This window comes from Ochotona curzoniae, unplaced genomic scaffold (genome assembly GCF_017591425.1).
Source record: "Ochotona curzoniae isolate NIBS_2020 unplaced genomic scaffold, NIBS_Ocur_1.0 scaffold_4701, whole genome shotgun sequence".
Lineage (NCBI taxonomy): Eukaryota > Metazoa > Chordata > Mammalia > Lagomorpha > Ochotonidae > Ochotona > Ochotona curzoniae.
In genome coordinates this window covers 76,175,613-76,187,445 of record NW_024467122.1, presented here as the reverse complement: position 1 = coordinate 76,187,445, position 11,833 = coordinate 76,175,613, and the positions used below count along the sequence as shown (strand labels likewise).

At 51.1% G+C, this 11,833-nt stretch overlaps 1 protein-coding gene across 1 annotated transcript; it reads left to right on the top strand.

Moving 5' to 3' along the window:
• The first annotated feature begins 1,117 nt into the window (after positions 1 to 1,117).
• CTXND1 (cortexin domain containing 1) lies at positions 1,118 to 1,297 on the top strand. Its single transcript, XM_040969879.1, has one exon. The coding sequence runs from the start codon at positions 1,118 to 1,120 to the stop codon at positions 1,295 to 1,297; it is 180 nt and encodes a 59-aa protein (XP_040825813.1).
• Positions 1,298 to 11,833: the final 10,536 nt, after the last annotated feature.

The window sequence follows — 11,833 nt, the reverse complement described above, 5'->3', positions numbered from 1 at the left end:
ATACTCTTCCCCGCCCCCCATGTCCTAATTTAGCCAGGTATGGGACACAGATGAGTCCAATTAGTCTAGGTGTTTTTAGCCACAGGCCTAGTTCCTGTTCCTGCCCATCCCAATGAGCACTAATCCACTCCTTAGCCCACAACACCTGTGGATGTGTGGTTCACCAGGACTGTCACGAGATTTGCATGATACACTGAATGTACAGTGCACCACTTAGGTGCCCTGCGAATTCCCAGGTGAGGACGAGGATGAAGATTATACAAGGAAACAACAGCGATCGACCCCTTTTCCCCAGCCCCATCCCTGCAGACAGCTGACCTGCTCCTCCTCACGATGCCTCTCCCACCCCAGATGTCCTATTTGATCCCAGTGTGGCCTGATTCCCCCACCTGGGGCTAGGGGTGGTTGCAGTCTCACTTTTGGACTATCACACACCTGTGCAGCAGGTGTCTCAGCAAAGAGAAAAGCAGAGCCCAGAGGAGTCAGAGATTCACCCCCCAGATGAAGGAATGATGTGTCGGTGTAGACACAACCTATTGTAGTCCCTGAGTTAGCCTGGGGTGCACTGCCAGCTGGGGACTGGACTGGCTCCTCACTGCACTTGCTGGAGCCATTCCTCCCACTGAACCCAATGGACTGGGTCCCTAGGCTGGGCAGAAGCGCCTACATGGGTTCCTGTGTAAGCCCCCAGGGAGGAAACAAAGGGGCTACAGACCCCTCACCTCGTGCTCCTTCCTTTGTTCATGTTCATGCGTCTGCTGGTGTTTCACATTGTTTCATCTGAAGCCTGATTTCTACCACTTTAAAGACTGTTTAGTATCTAATTCTTTTTAGTGCTTGTCAATGCCCTCAAGCTTGTAGCCTGTCTAAGTGGAAATCACTGTCCCGGCTGTCTTTCAAAAAGGCTTCCGTGGGTTTGGGACAGCTGCAAGAGCTCCACCCCCCGTCCCCTCCCTTGCAGCAAGACCTTGTTCGAGGAATCTGGGAGGTACCCCACATACCCCAGGCAAGTGGTTGTGACCCTTCTTTGCCCACTATGAGCTCTCTCTCTGCAGGAGTAGAAAATGGTACCAGTCAAACCCCAGTCGGAGGAGGAGCCTGCGGTCATTGCCCCGAGATGGAGGAGGCCACGCCCGAGCCCGCCTACGTGGACGTGGACAAGGGGCTGACCCTGGCCTGCTTCGTCTTCCTCTGTCTCTTCCTGGTTGTGATGATCATTCGCTGTGCCAAGGTCATCATGGACCCTTACAGTGCCATCCCCACATCCACCTGGGAGGAGCAGCACCTTGATGACTGAACATAGGGCAGGGAGTGAGGAGACTGGAGGACTGACACTTGAGCTGTGTCCCAGCATGCGCCTCTGTGTGCCCTGCCACCCATGTGTGGAGATGGCTCCTCCCCATGATCTCACAAGGTTCCTGGAAGCCTGGCAGTGAGATGCCCGAGTGCTGTGGGGGTCCCAGCCATGGAACAGCCTGAGGGTGGGCATGCTGGGCCAGAACCTAGGGGGTTAAGGCTCCAATCTGGGAGCTGCTGGGAAACCAGAAAGAGACATCCTTGCCAGACTTGCATGCACCTGCAGATCTGGGTCCTGAGCAGACACTCCTGTCTCATCAGTAAGATGTAAAACAGCACATAGACATTCCAAGGAAGGCATTCCCCTGAGCCCCGGCCCCCTCCCCAGGGACCAGCAAGGGAGTCGGCAACCAAAGGGGATAGGAAGTTGAGGGAGCCTCACCAAAGGAAACTCAACAAAGGCACACAGCTGCGGTCAGGCAGCATTTTTAAAGACTAAACTATAGAGGGATATATATATATATATATATTTTTTTTTTCCTGCTGTTAAGTGAAACGCACATTTCAGAAACCTAAGGAAGCACAGATCGATGGGGAAAAAAAAGGGAGAAATACACTCAAAATCCCGCCTCCCCAAAGCCACCATTTTTATATCTTGCAGTTATTTTTTACATGCATTTATTAATTTACTTATTTATTTAAAAGACTCAGAGAGGGAGTTCTCACTCACCCTCCCAATGCCCACAACAGGTGGGGCTGAACCAGGCTGAAACCAAGAGCCAGGAACTCAAGCTTGGGCTCCTACAGAACTAGCCAAGTACCTGAGCACCTGCTGCTTCCCACGGTACACCTAAGCAAGAAGCTGGAATGAAGAATGGCGTTGGGACTCCAACCCAGGCACTCCTACATGGATACAGATGTTCCAAGCGGAGGAGGTGTCTGCACCAAACACCTGCCCCGTTGGACCCGTACCTTTAAGTGGCATTCACAAGGGAGGCACAATGTTGTGCCGCTGCACGGGATAACACTGACAGATCCCATGTCACCAGGCATTCTCCACCATCGTCTTTTGTATCTACAGCAGAGTATCCCTCCAGGCGATTGAGGTTGAGGTTTTAATATCATCTCCCTTGGTTGCTCAATGAGTTTTTTCCCAGGGACTTTTCCTCCCACAATATTATTTCACCCAATAACCTTTGGAATTCGCAGAGTCCATGAAATGGATACCGGTCCAGGAGAGCTGACTTTCAGTCCTGGCTCAGCTGCTCCCTCCAAGACCGTGCTGGTGCCTCTGACTCCTTCCTCCAAGCTGGGGAGGGAAAGACTTGCCACTTTAAAGTTATTATTAATTCTTACATACCTCATGCACATGGAAGGTCAGGGTTTGTATAGATCCAGATGAGCTGCAGGGAGGGAGTCAAAGAATGTGTTGTTGAAAATGGCCCTTTTCTTGGTCCTCCATCCTGCCTCCTCTTCCCACCCTTGTACCCCCTCCCACTCCGTCGCTTATACCCGTGGACCACACAGCAAGAACAATGGGCCAGAACAGAGTCCACATCCATTCTGTGCCCACATTCTACAACCCCCCAATACCTCCTCCCCCTGAGTTCCAGTCTCATCATTTGTGTTCTGGGGAGACAGCATCTATCTGGTAAGAAGCATCTACCTGCAGAAGAAACAAGAGAATACAGGCAAACATTAGCATTCTTTCTTGAACACACCACCCTAGCAGGCAATCAAGTGTTTGCTGTGGGAGGAGTGGAGATCCTGGGTCCCTCCCAGAACCTGGAACCCCAAGCTCTCTTCAACTCCAAGGGGTCACTTCCTACAGACCAACTCTCCTGGCTAGGACCACATCATTAGAGAAATAGTCGTAGCAACTTTCCTCAGCACCTGACTGCAAGGGAGGTGGTGTCTACTAATTTACACAGTTGTCATTATCATCAGCTTCCCTGCCAACACGGGATGCAGTTAAACTCGACCACTAGCAGCCCTTCCTCCCAGTGCACTTATCCTAGCCTGTGCTCCCCAGCAGGAGGGACCTGCAGGTACGAGGCTCTCAGGGCTCCCTTTTCATTCACTTGCATCCCAGCCTTAGGTCCCCACACTACTCCAGGGCCACCTGGGAATTAGGTTTCCAAAGCATGGTCACAATAGGTGATACCTCCAGACACACAATGCTGCAGCCGCTCAGGCAGCATTCCAAGGTGGTTTACTCATCTTCCCCGCACCGCCCCCCACCACACCACCACCACACACACAAACCATGTGGGATGTACAAAAGGACGGCTGGCAGAGGCAGTGGACCAGGATGCCCTGGAGACTCTGCAAAAGGGGAAGACCTAAAACAGGAAGGCTCTGACGTGGCCACGCCTTCACTTGGAAGCCTACCTCTGTGAAAATGCTGCCACAAAGGACCTTCGATGCACATCAGAGACAACTTCCAGCAGCAGCAAACATACCCAACAGCCTGAAGAGCTCTTATAGGCTTACCCCTAAGAACCCTCAGGAGTTGGAAATGGCATCCCGTAGGGCATTGCAGCCCAGGCTGAGGTAGAGGACAAATGGCCCCTGAAGTCTAGCAGAATCTCAGTCCCTGATGTGCAGGGACCCAGGCATCCACGGTGACAAGCTTCTTCAGCCAGGCAACCCCTAGGCACATTAAAGTTTGAGCAGCACTGCCCAAGCAGTCCCTGGGTCTCCCTTCTCCACACTTACCTGTGCTAACACTACCACCTTGACATTTAACTGTAGCAAGAGGAAAGCATGATATTTCAGAAAGAATGGAAAATTTAAAAATCACTTCCAACCCAAGACTCTCAACGTCAGCTCATGCCCATGTGTCCCCTTTCTGTCCTTGTCCACATGCGAAATGTATTTTCCCCCCATAAATGCCTTTCACTGTGGAATTTTATGACACACACAGCACAAGCACATTTCTGCATTGCTGCTGCAGTCTTCATCATTACCATTTTAGTGGCTACAAAGCAGGACATCTGGTATATGCCCACAATGACGCAGATTCCAATGATTAATTCCTTGAATTGCATTTCTTTCCCTGTTACAGATGGACCAAAGAAAACTAAAGACAGAGGTGAGGGAGCCCGGGTGTTGCTCAGGATAGTTGGGGACCAAAGCACATTGAAAGCATATCCGCTGTCCCTAACACAGGCACAGAGAAGGAGGCCTAAGGAACCAATAGGATTAAAGAGAAATGAATGGCCAGAACCTCGAACTTTGCTTTGTACTTTGTGATGCTTAGGGCTTGGGGGAGATGGGCCTTGGGGGTGTGCGCAGGTCAGAGCTCCTGAACCACTTTCTGGCTGGCAGAGATGAAGCAATCTGGCAGAAGGGTGGGAGATTGGAAGGTGGCAGGGCAGTCAGAAACAGTCTTTGGAGAAAACAATGGCCATTACAAGTACGTCAGGAAAACCCAGCTTGAGAGGAGCTCCTCGTGGCAGAAGGGGCAACAAATATATCCAGAAGATATGCACTTCTACAGGTCTGCCTCACTCGTCACCCCCAGGAACAACCCATTGAGTGGCAGTGGCACTTGGGACAAGGAGGACATCTGGGTGATGAGGGATGCAGCCTGGAGTCCCAGGGATAGGGAAGGCAGCAAGGAATGTCACAGGGATTTGCACACACAGAGAACCCAAGAGACAGCCACAAGAAGACACGTGACTCACCCCCGGGGGGAATCTAACTTTACAGCGTGACCTGTCAATCATAACTATTTCATGTCCACTAATGAGCAGCTCAAATGCACATGTTCCTGACACCAGATTATGACTGGCCCATGACATGGCCCCAGAATTCCAGAGTCCAGCTGAGTGTTCAAGGGATGCTGGTCCTGCAATGAAACAGCAAGAGCAGAGCATTGCACAGGGCCTGGGATGGCTGCCAACATGAGATCATGCCCTTCTATCTCACTGTTGAGGATGGGTCCTGCCTCGCTGAGTAGATGATAACTGATCATGCCCAGTCTGCAAGAAATTGCCCACGCTGAGTTCCCTGGGTCCAAGTTCCCCTGCCCGGGCATTCTGTCCATCCAAATCCTAGGGACAGACATTCTCAACCACCCCACTCCATCCCCAAAACCTGTGTCCTTGCTGGTTATCAGCCAAGATGCTCTCTTGGGAATCTCTCTGGGACTCTCTCTTGTCCCCAGCATAGAGAAAGGAAGGAAGTGGTGTGTGCTCCAAGCCTTGACTGAAGGAGATTCAATGAGAGAATGTCTACTGGGATCAAACAACAAGCAATAGAAACACCCAAGGGAAGGCCACATGTGACACCGTGACCACCTCAGCAGAAGAAATATGAAGGACAAATTTCCAAGGCATCGAGGGCTGTTGCAGTGGTGCAGGTGTCTCCCAACAGGAGCTGTGGCTACAGGTCCAGGATCAAAACATCAGTCCCATAGGAAGGGAGCTCGGGAAGAAGATACCTTGGCCACTCGCCTCCTGCCTATTCTTCTATCTGGATTTCTCACTGGCCAAAAACTACAGAATGAAGAGGAAGGGGCACACTGGGGTGACCCAACCCATATCTGTCAATCTTCTAGAGCAAACAAAAACCAGCACGGTCCTCCCCATGGCCACTCAGTGCCCATTCATGATTCATGAACTTGACTTGGGTGGGGAAAGTGAGTTTGTCCCCAGCATAGAGAAAGCACAAATTCAAACAGCCACCATGTTGTCGAGAAGGGATGCCAGCTGAGTTCCACTCTCACCCAGAACTTGCATGCCTGTACTGCAGCCTTCATGACATGGATGGGAAGACTTCCATACAGGAGGGCTGCTGAGTGCGCCTGGCTCTCCTAGACGCTGGGTGCTCACCACCATCTGTTTTCCCTACTGCCCATTCCATATCCTCTTTGCTTCTTGCAGTACTTAAACTGGTGAAACTACTCAGATCTTGCTTCACAGAGTGTTCAAGTCCTTGGTGGCCTGGTTTCCACAGATCCCCACCGCTCATGAAGAGACTTTGAAGAGTTCAGCTAGAGGTACTTCAGAAGTCTCAGGTAAGAGGAGCAGGTGGGGGCTGGGCCTGGTGTGGCATGGCCTAGCGGCTCAAATCCCTTCCTTGAATGTTCTGGGATCCCATATGGGCGCTGGTTCGAACCCTGGCAGCTCCACTTCCCATCCAGCTCCCTGCTTGTGCCTGGGAAAGCAGTCGAGGACGGCCCATAGCCTTGGGACCCTGTTTCCACGTGGGAGACTTGGAAGAAGTTTCTGGCTCCTGGCTTCGGATTGGCACAACACTGGCTGTTGCAGTCACTTGGGGAGTAAATCATCGGATGGAAGATCCTCCTCTCTGTATATCTGCCTTTCTAATAAAAATAAATAAATAAATCTTAAAAAAAAAAAAAAAGGAGGAGCAGGGGAGCAGGTGGTTGGGGAACTGCTGCTCAAGCTATAGCCCAGGGATGGATCTCATGAGCATCTCCAGGAAGGTTCTTGGAAATCCACCTTCACACTGGACATGGGGTACAGAGAGAACAAAGAACACTCATCTCGTCGGAGATCCTGGGGTAATGAGCCCTGAGCACGTGGCCTGCAGGAGCCCCAGCTGGCCTAGGACCATCTTAGCTTCCAACTATACTCCTGACATAAGTTTTGTTTTTTGTTTTGTTTTTGTTGTTGTTTGTCCCTAGAGGTTTCCAAATCCACTCAGTCTGTAAGAATAAAAGCTTCCCTATGTGGCTACAGTCATCAGCATTTCATTAAGTAAAACGCCTGAGAGGAGTGTCCTAGGCTTCTTAGGAGGGAAGGCTTATTTCAGCTTATGGTTTTGGAGGTTCACAGCCTGAGATTGGGTAGCCCATTGATTTAGGTTTCTGGGGGAGGCCAGAGGACGGCAGAAGGAGGGAGAGGTAGGAATCATGCCAGGATGCATTCTGGGAATATGTTACCAAGCCAATCACTACAACTCCCAGGGGTACCCCCAGTGACCTATACATCTTCCAACCATGAACTCTTAAACCAGTAACCTTAGTTCATTACACATTCACCTAAGCTTTGAGGATTGCACATCACCCTGAGTTTGGGGAACCAAGCCCTGTTGGAGCCATGACAGTGGATTATTTTAGGGTACAATTAAAGACTCAATTCTCACCTCCATTTCTTGACCCCCAGACTTGGGTCTTCTGGCTAGGGGGGAAAATGGCACAGCTTTGGCCTCTAGTATAAATCAGATGCTGCCCCCTATCGGTCAGCCACGGTAACTGAGCCTTTTAAAGCTCATTCAAAATGCAGGCTGTGCCCACTGCTTCTGAGTGAAGAGGCAGGCTGGGGTGCAGGGGTGGAGGGGGTGACCCAGTGAGAGTCAGGAAGATGAGGCCACTGCTGTCCTTGTGTCACAAATGAGTTCCTCCGTCAAAGTCCATGTTCGTGAGCTACAATGCGAGGAAGGTGCTATGGTTTGAATATGCCTCCTAAAATTCATGGGTAGGAAACTTCCCGGGGTCTCAGGAGAGGCGAAGAGGTTGTGCGAGCAGGTGAATGCTGTTATCCAGGAGTGGAAATTCTAGGAAAGGGGGCGTTTGTTACCTCTCTCTCCTTCTCCCAGTCTCATGTGACATTTCCACAAGGGCATCCTTAGATGCCCAGCCCCTCAGTTTTGGATTTCCCAGCCTCCCTAATTATTGTAAGCCAAATAAATTTCTGTTCATTATGAATGTCCCAGTCTCTGGTATTCTGTTAAGGCAGCATCAAAATGGGCTGGGTAAATGAAACACACACACAAGTGGTGGGAGGGTAGGAGTGGCAAATCCACATCTGGGACGGGGGTCTGTTTCTGCCACCCTCCCTGGAGGCACCAGCAGCACCTCCCACCACCTGTCCCTGGGGTGTGGTGCTTCCATAAAGGCTGGTGCGGTGCCTTTGGAAGATTACATTTTCAGAAATGATGGGAAGCAATAAGCTTGAGGGAAGCTCCAAGTCCATGTTGTCAAACCAAACGTCTGTGGAAAATCCGTGTTATGAAAAAAAAAAAAAAAGCAACCTGTGCACAGATTTCAAAATGTTTGCACCAAAATAAACCTGTCCTTTAATTCCATTCCCCACAATCGTCTTGTGGGAGACCTGTGTACCCTCTATGCCTTGCACTATGTCCAATTTGCTCACAGTGCTGTTGGTCAAACCCCAGAGAGGGTCATGGAGTAGGCCGAGCCAATGGGGGTCATCCTGACTCCTGCTTAGCTGGTGAATACCCCTGCTAGGGGCATTTGGGTGCCACATGAAGAGCCTGGCACCTGGAGCCCCTCCAAAGCTGTCCCTCCACCTCCCACAAGCATCTCCATAGGCCATCTTGGGTCCGTTGTGCCCATCTTGTGCACCACAGACACTTCTGGTACCACCGAGTCTGGACCACATGACAGGGTGGTTTTCATCACAGCCCAGATCTGTTTGGAACTCCATTCAACACCTGCAGTCTTGGGACCTACACAGTAAATGCATCAAAGAGGCACACATGAAACAAGACCCATAGACTATTCGACTTCTTTCTTCACGGTGCACAATGCAAGGTGAAACCGTGTTAAAAGAGGGAACAGCCCCAAATCCTCCAGACTCCTGGAACCCAGGAACCTACCCACGTGGCAACTGCCTGAAAACCCACAAGAGCATTCTCTCCTGCTCTAGCACGCATGTGCGATTCCTGCTGACCTGATCCAGTGAGTACAAACCCATCAGTGCAACAGACACACTCACGAAGTTCTAGGGGTTATCTAGACAGTCAGGGTCCCTTTTGGCATGACAGAGAGAATCACAGACCCTTGAAGTCACCATGAACCACAGTCCCTGACAGAAGTTGTACTTCTTCCAGTTTTTATTGATTGATGTACATCAGAATGGATTTGCTAATACAGTGATTCTCTCAATCAGCTTCATGTCTGGACACGCACCTGCCCCACATTTGACTTTTATTTGCTGGGCCACACCCCCTATCAGAGTTACCCACTTCTAGTTCCAGATCCTCTGCTTCCAATTCAACTTCCAGCTTATGTGAGCGCTAGGAGAGCAGCAGATCATGTACTGGGGTCCCTGCCGCCTACGAGGGAGACCCAGAGCTTCAGGCTGTCCCAGACCTGGCTATTGTACTTCAAGAATCTGCAGCTTGGTTGATTTAAATCCACTTAAACACCAACACACCAGTGGGTCACCATGTGGACTCTTTTCTTAGCTACTACTGGAGCAGAACTAAGAACCTGACGCCTTCCTGGGGCCTGTAGGCCCTCCAGAGCTCACCAATTCAGTCAACAGATAGGAACTGAGTGGCACCTGTGTTTGAGAGATACCCAGTCTGTGCAAGGAGTTCAGCATCCAATAAGAGCAGGGACCAAATCACAGGAATCATCTCCTCGGTCCCCACCCCGGGCAGAAGTCAGTTGCAGCCCCAGCTGCTGGCTGTGGTGCTGGGAGGCTGGAAATGAGACTGGCCCAGGTCTTAGTCCCCCAGAGCAGAGAACAAACCAGAGCAAGTTCTGCAGGCAGCCACCCAGCACTCTCCTCTTTTTCTAAGATGTATGTCTGCCTGCATCTGTATATGTCTGCATCTGTGTGTGTGTGTGCATGTATGGAGACATATGTGTGTGCTTGTATGTGTGTATTTGTTCTCTGTATGCATTATGTTTATGTGCGTGCCTGCATCCATGTGTGTTCGTGTTTGTATACGTGTGTAGTATATATGTGTGTGCATATGGGTATGTGTGTATTATGTATGCATGTGTGTCTCTGTGCCTGTCTGCATGTTGGAGTAGGTGTGATTCTGCATGTATATGCATTTTGATGGTGTGTGTTTGCAAATACATATACATATCTGTGCATGTGTGTGTCTGTGTGTAGTTTCTATGTAGGTATATATTTGAAAGGCACACACAGATCTTCCACCCACTAGCTCACTTCTCAAATGCCTGTAACAGCCAGGCTGAGCCAGGACAAAGACAGCAGCCAGGAATCCCAGCCGGGTTTCCCACATGAAATGGCAAAAATCCAAGCATTTTGGCCTTCGTCCACTGCCTTTCCCACTGCATCAGCAGGAAGCCAGACTCAGAGGTGGAGCTGGGACTTGAACCCATGCCCTCCGCTGTGAGACGTGTGTGCTCCACTCGACAGCTGAAGCTGCTGTGCTGAATACCCATCCCAGCACCCAGTGTAGCTCAGGGCTTCCACTGGGTCCTTCCTGCCTGCTGCAGGGGTGGCAGGAAGAAAAGTCTCTTTTGGCCCCAGAGGTCTTGCCAAGAGGACAGACAGAACTACGTCAAGGGCTGGTGTTGGGCACAGTTGGGCTAAGCCACTGCTCGTGACACCTCCATCCCAAATCGAAGTGTACAAGTTCAAATCTCAGCTCCAGCTTCTTACAGGTGCACCCACGGGGAGGGGAGGTAATGGGTCACATGCTCAGGTCCCTGCCACTTGCATGGAGACCCAGCTGGGCATGGAGTGCCCAGCTCCTAGCTTTGGCCCAGCTCAGCTCTGGCTGTTGCAGGCATTTGAGCAATGAGAAGGAGGGGGCTCACTACCTATCTTTCAAAGGAATAAACTCCTTTTGAGCTCCATTTTCATGCTAGGAGCTTTGGAAAGAATATTAATTGAGGTGCTAGAGAGCAAATATTCTCTCTTTCTCGCCAACGTTGCCTGGGCTAGAGTTCACCTTCCACCCTGGAGAACTCTGAACGGACCACAGGTGGTTCCAGTGTGATCCAGGGCTCATGAGAGCAGGTGAGACCCTGGGGGGAGTGGGGACACTCCCTTTCCCTGGCTCTTCTCTGTAGTTAAGGACAGAGGCTCCTTGCCCCGTCCAGCCTGCCTGGCCCCCACTGCCACTCCACGAGCAGGCTTCCTCCCCTCCCACTGACCCCTGGCTTTGCTCCTCGGTCAGCGGAGGTTGAAAGGGACTGTGTTCACTGTCACTGCTAGCCACACATAAAACCAGTGGTGGTGATGGCCGATGGCCTCTCAGAAGCTCATCACCGCCATCTGCGAGCTCCATTCATCCAGTCGACACGCCTCAAGTGCCTCAACGAGCATTTTTAAAAAGACCTTCGTAACATTTCCCAACATGACACACAGATGGGCTGCAGTTTAAACCCACATCCCCAAAGGCCATGCTGCTGTTTCCTTCACTCTGGGGCTAGCCCTGGACCCTCATTATTACACAGAGGCCGGTGCTTCTGGGTGCAGGGGGCCGACAAGGAAATGGACTCCTTGGGGGACATCAGGGCTAGACTCCATGTTGACATCCAGAAATGTACAGGGCTCCTTCCACCCCGTTCTGTGTCAGGGTCCAGAGGGAATTCACAGCACCATCAGAACCCGCCGTGCACAGAATGCGCAAAAAGTGAACAGATGTGCTGTGAGCTCCCTGCTGACATCAGCCCTGTAATCTCCACCCTCTGGGTCTGCAATTCTGTATCCACAGATCCACCCAAGGCATTGGGGCGCAGCATGCTAGGCCCCTGATTGAGATGCTAGCACCTCATAGAGGTGCTGGTTTGAGTCCCAGCTGCTCCATTTTCAATCCAGCTCCTTGCTAA

Coding starts and splice junctions, on each gene's coding strand:
- CTXND1 (XM_040969879.1), top strand. CDS start 1,118: ATGGAGGAGGCCACGCCCGAGCCCGCCTACGTGGACGTGGACAAGGGG.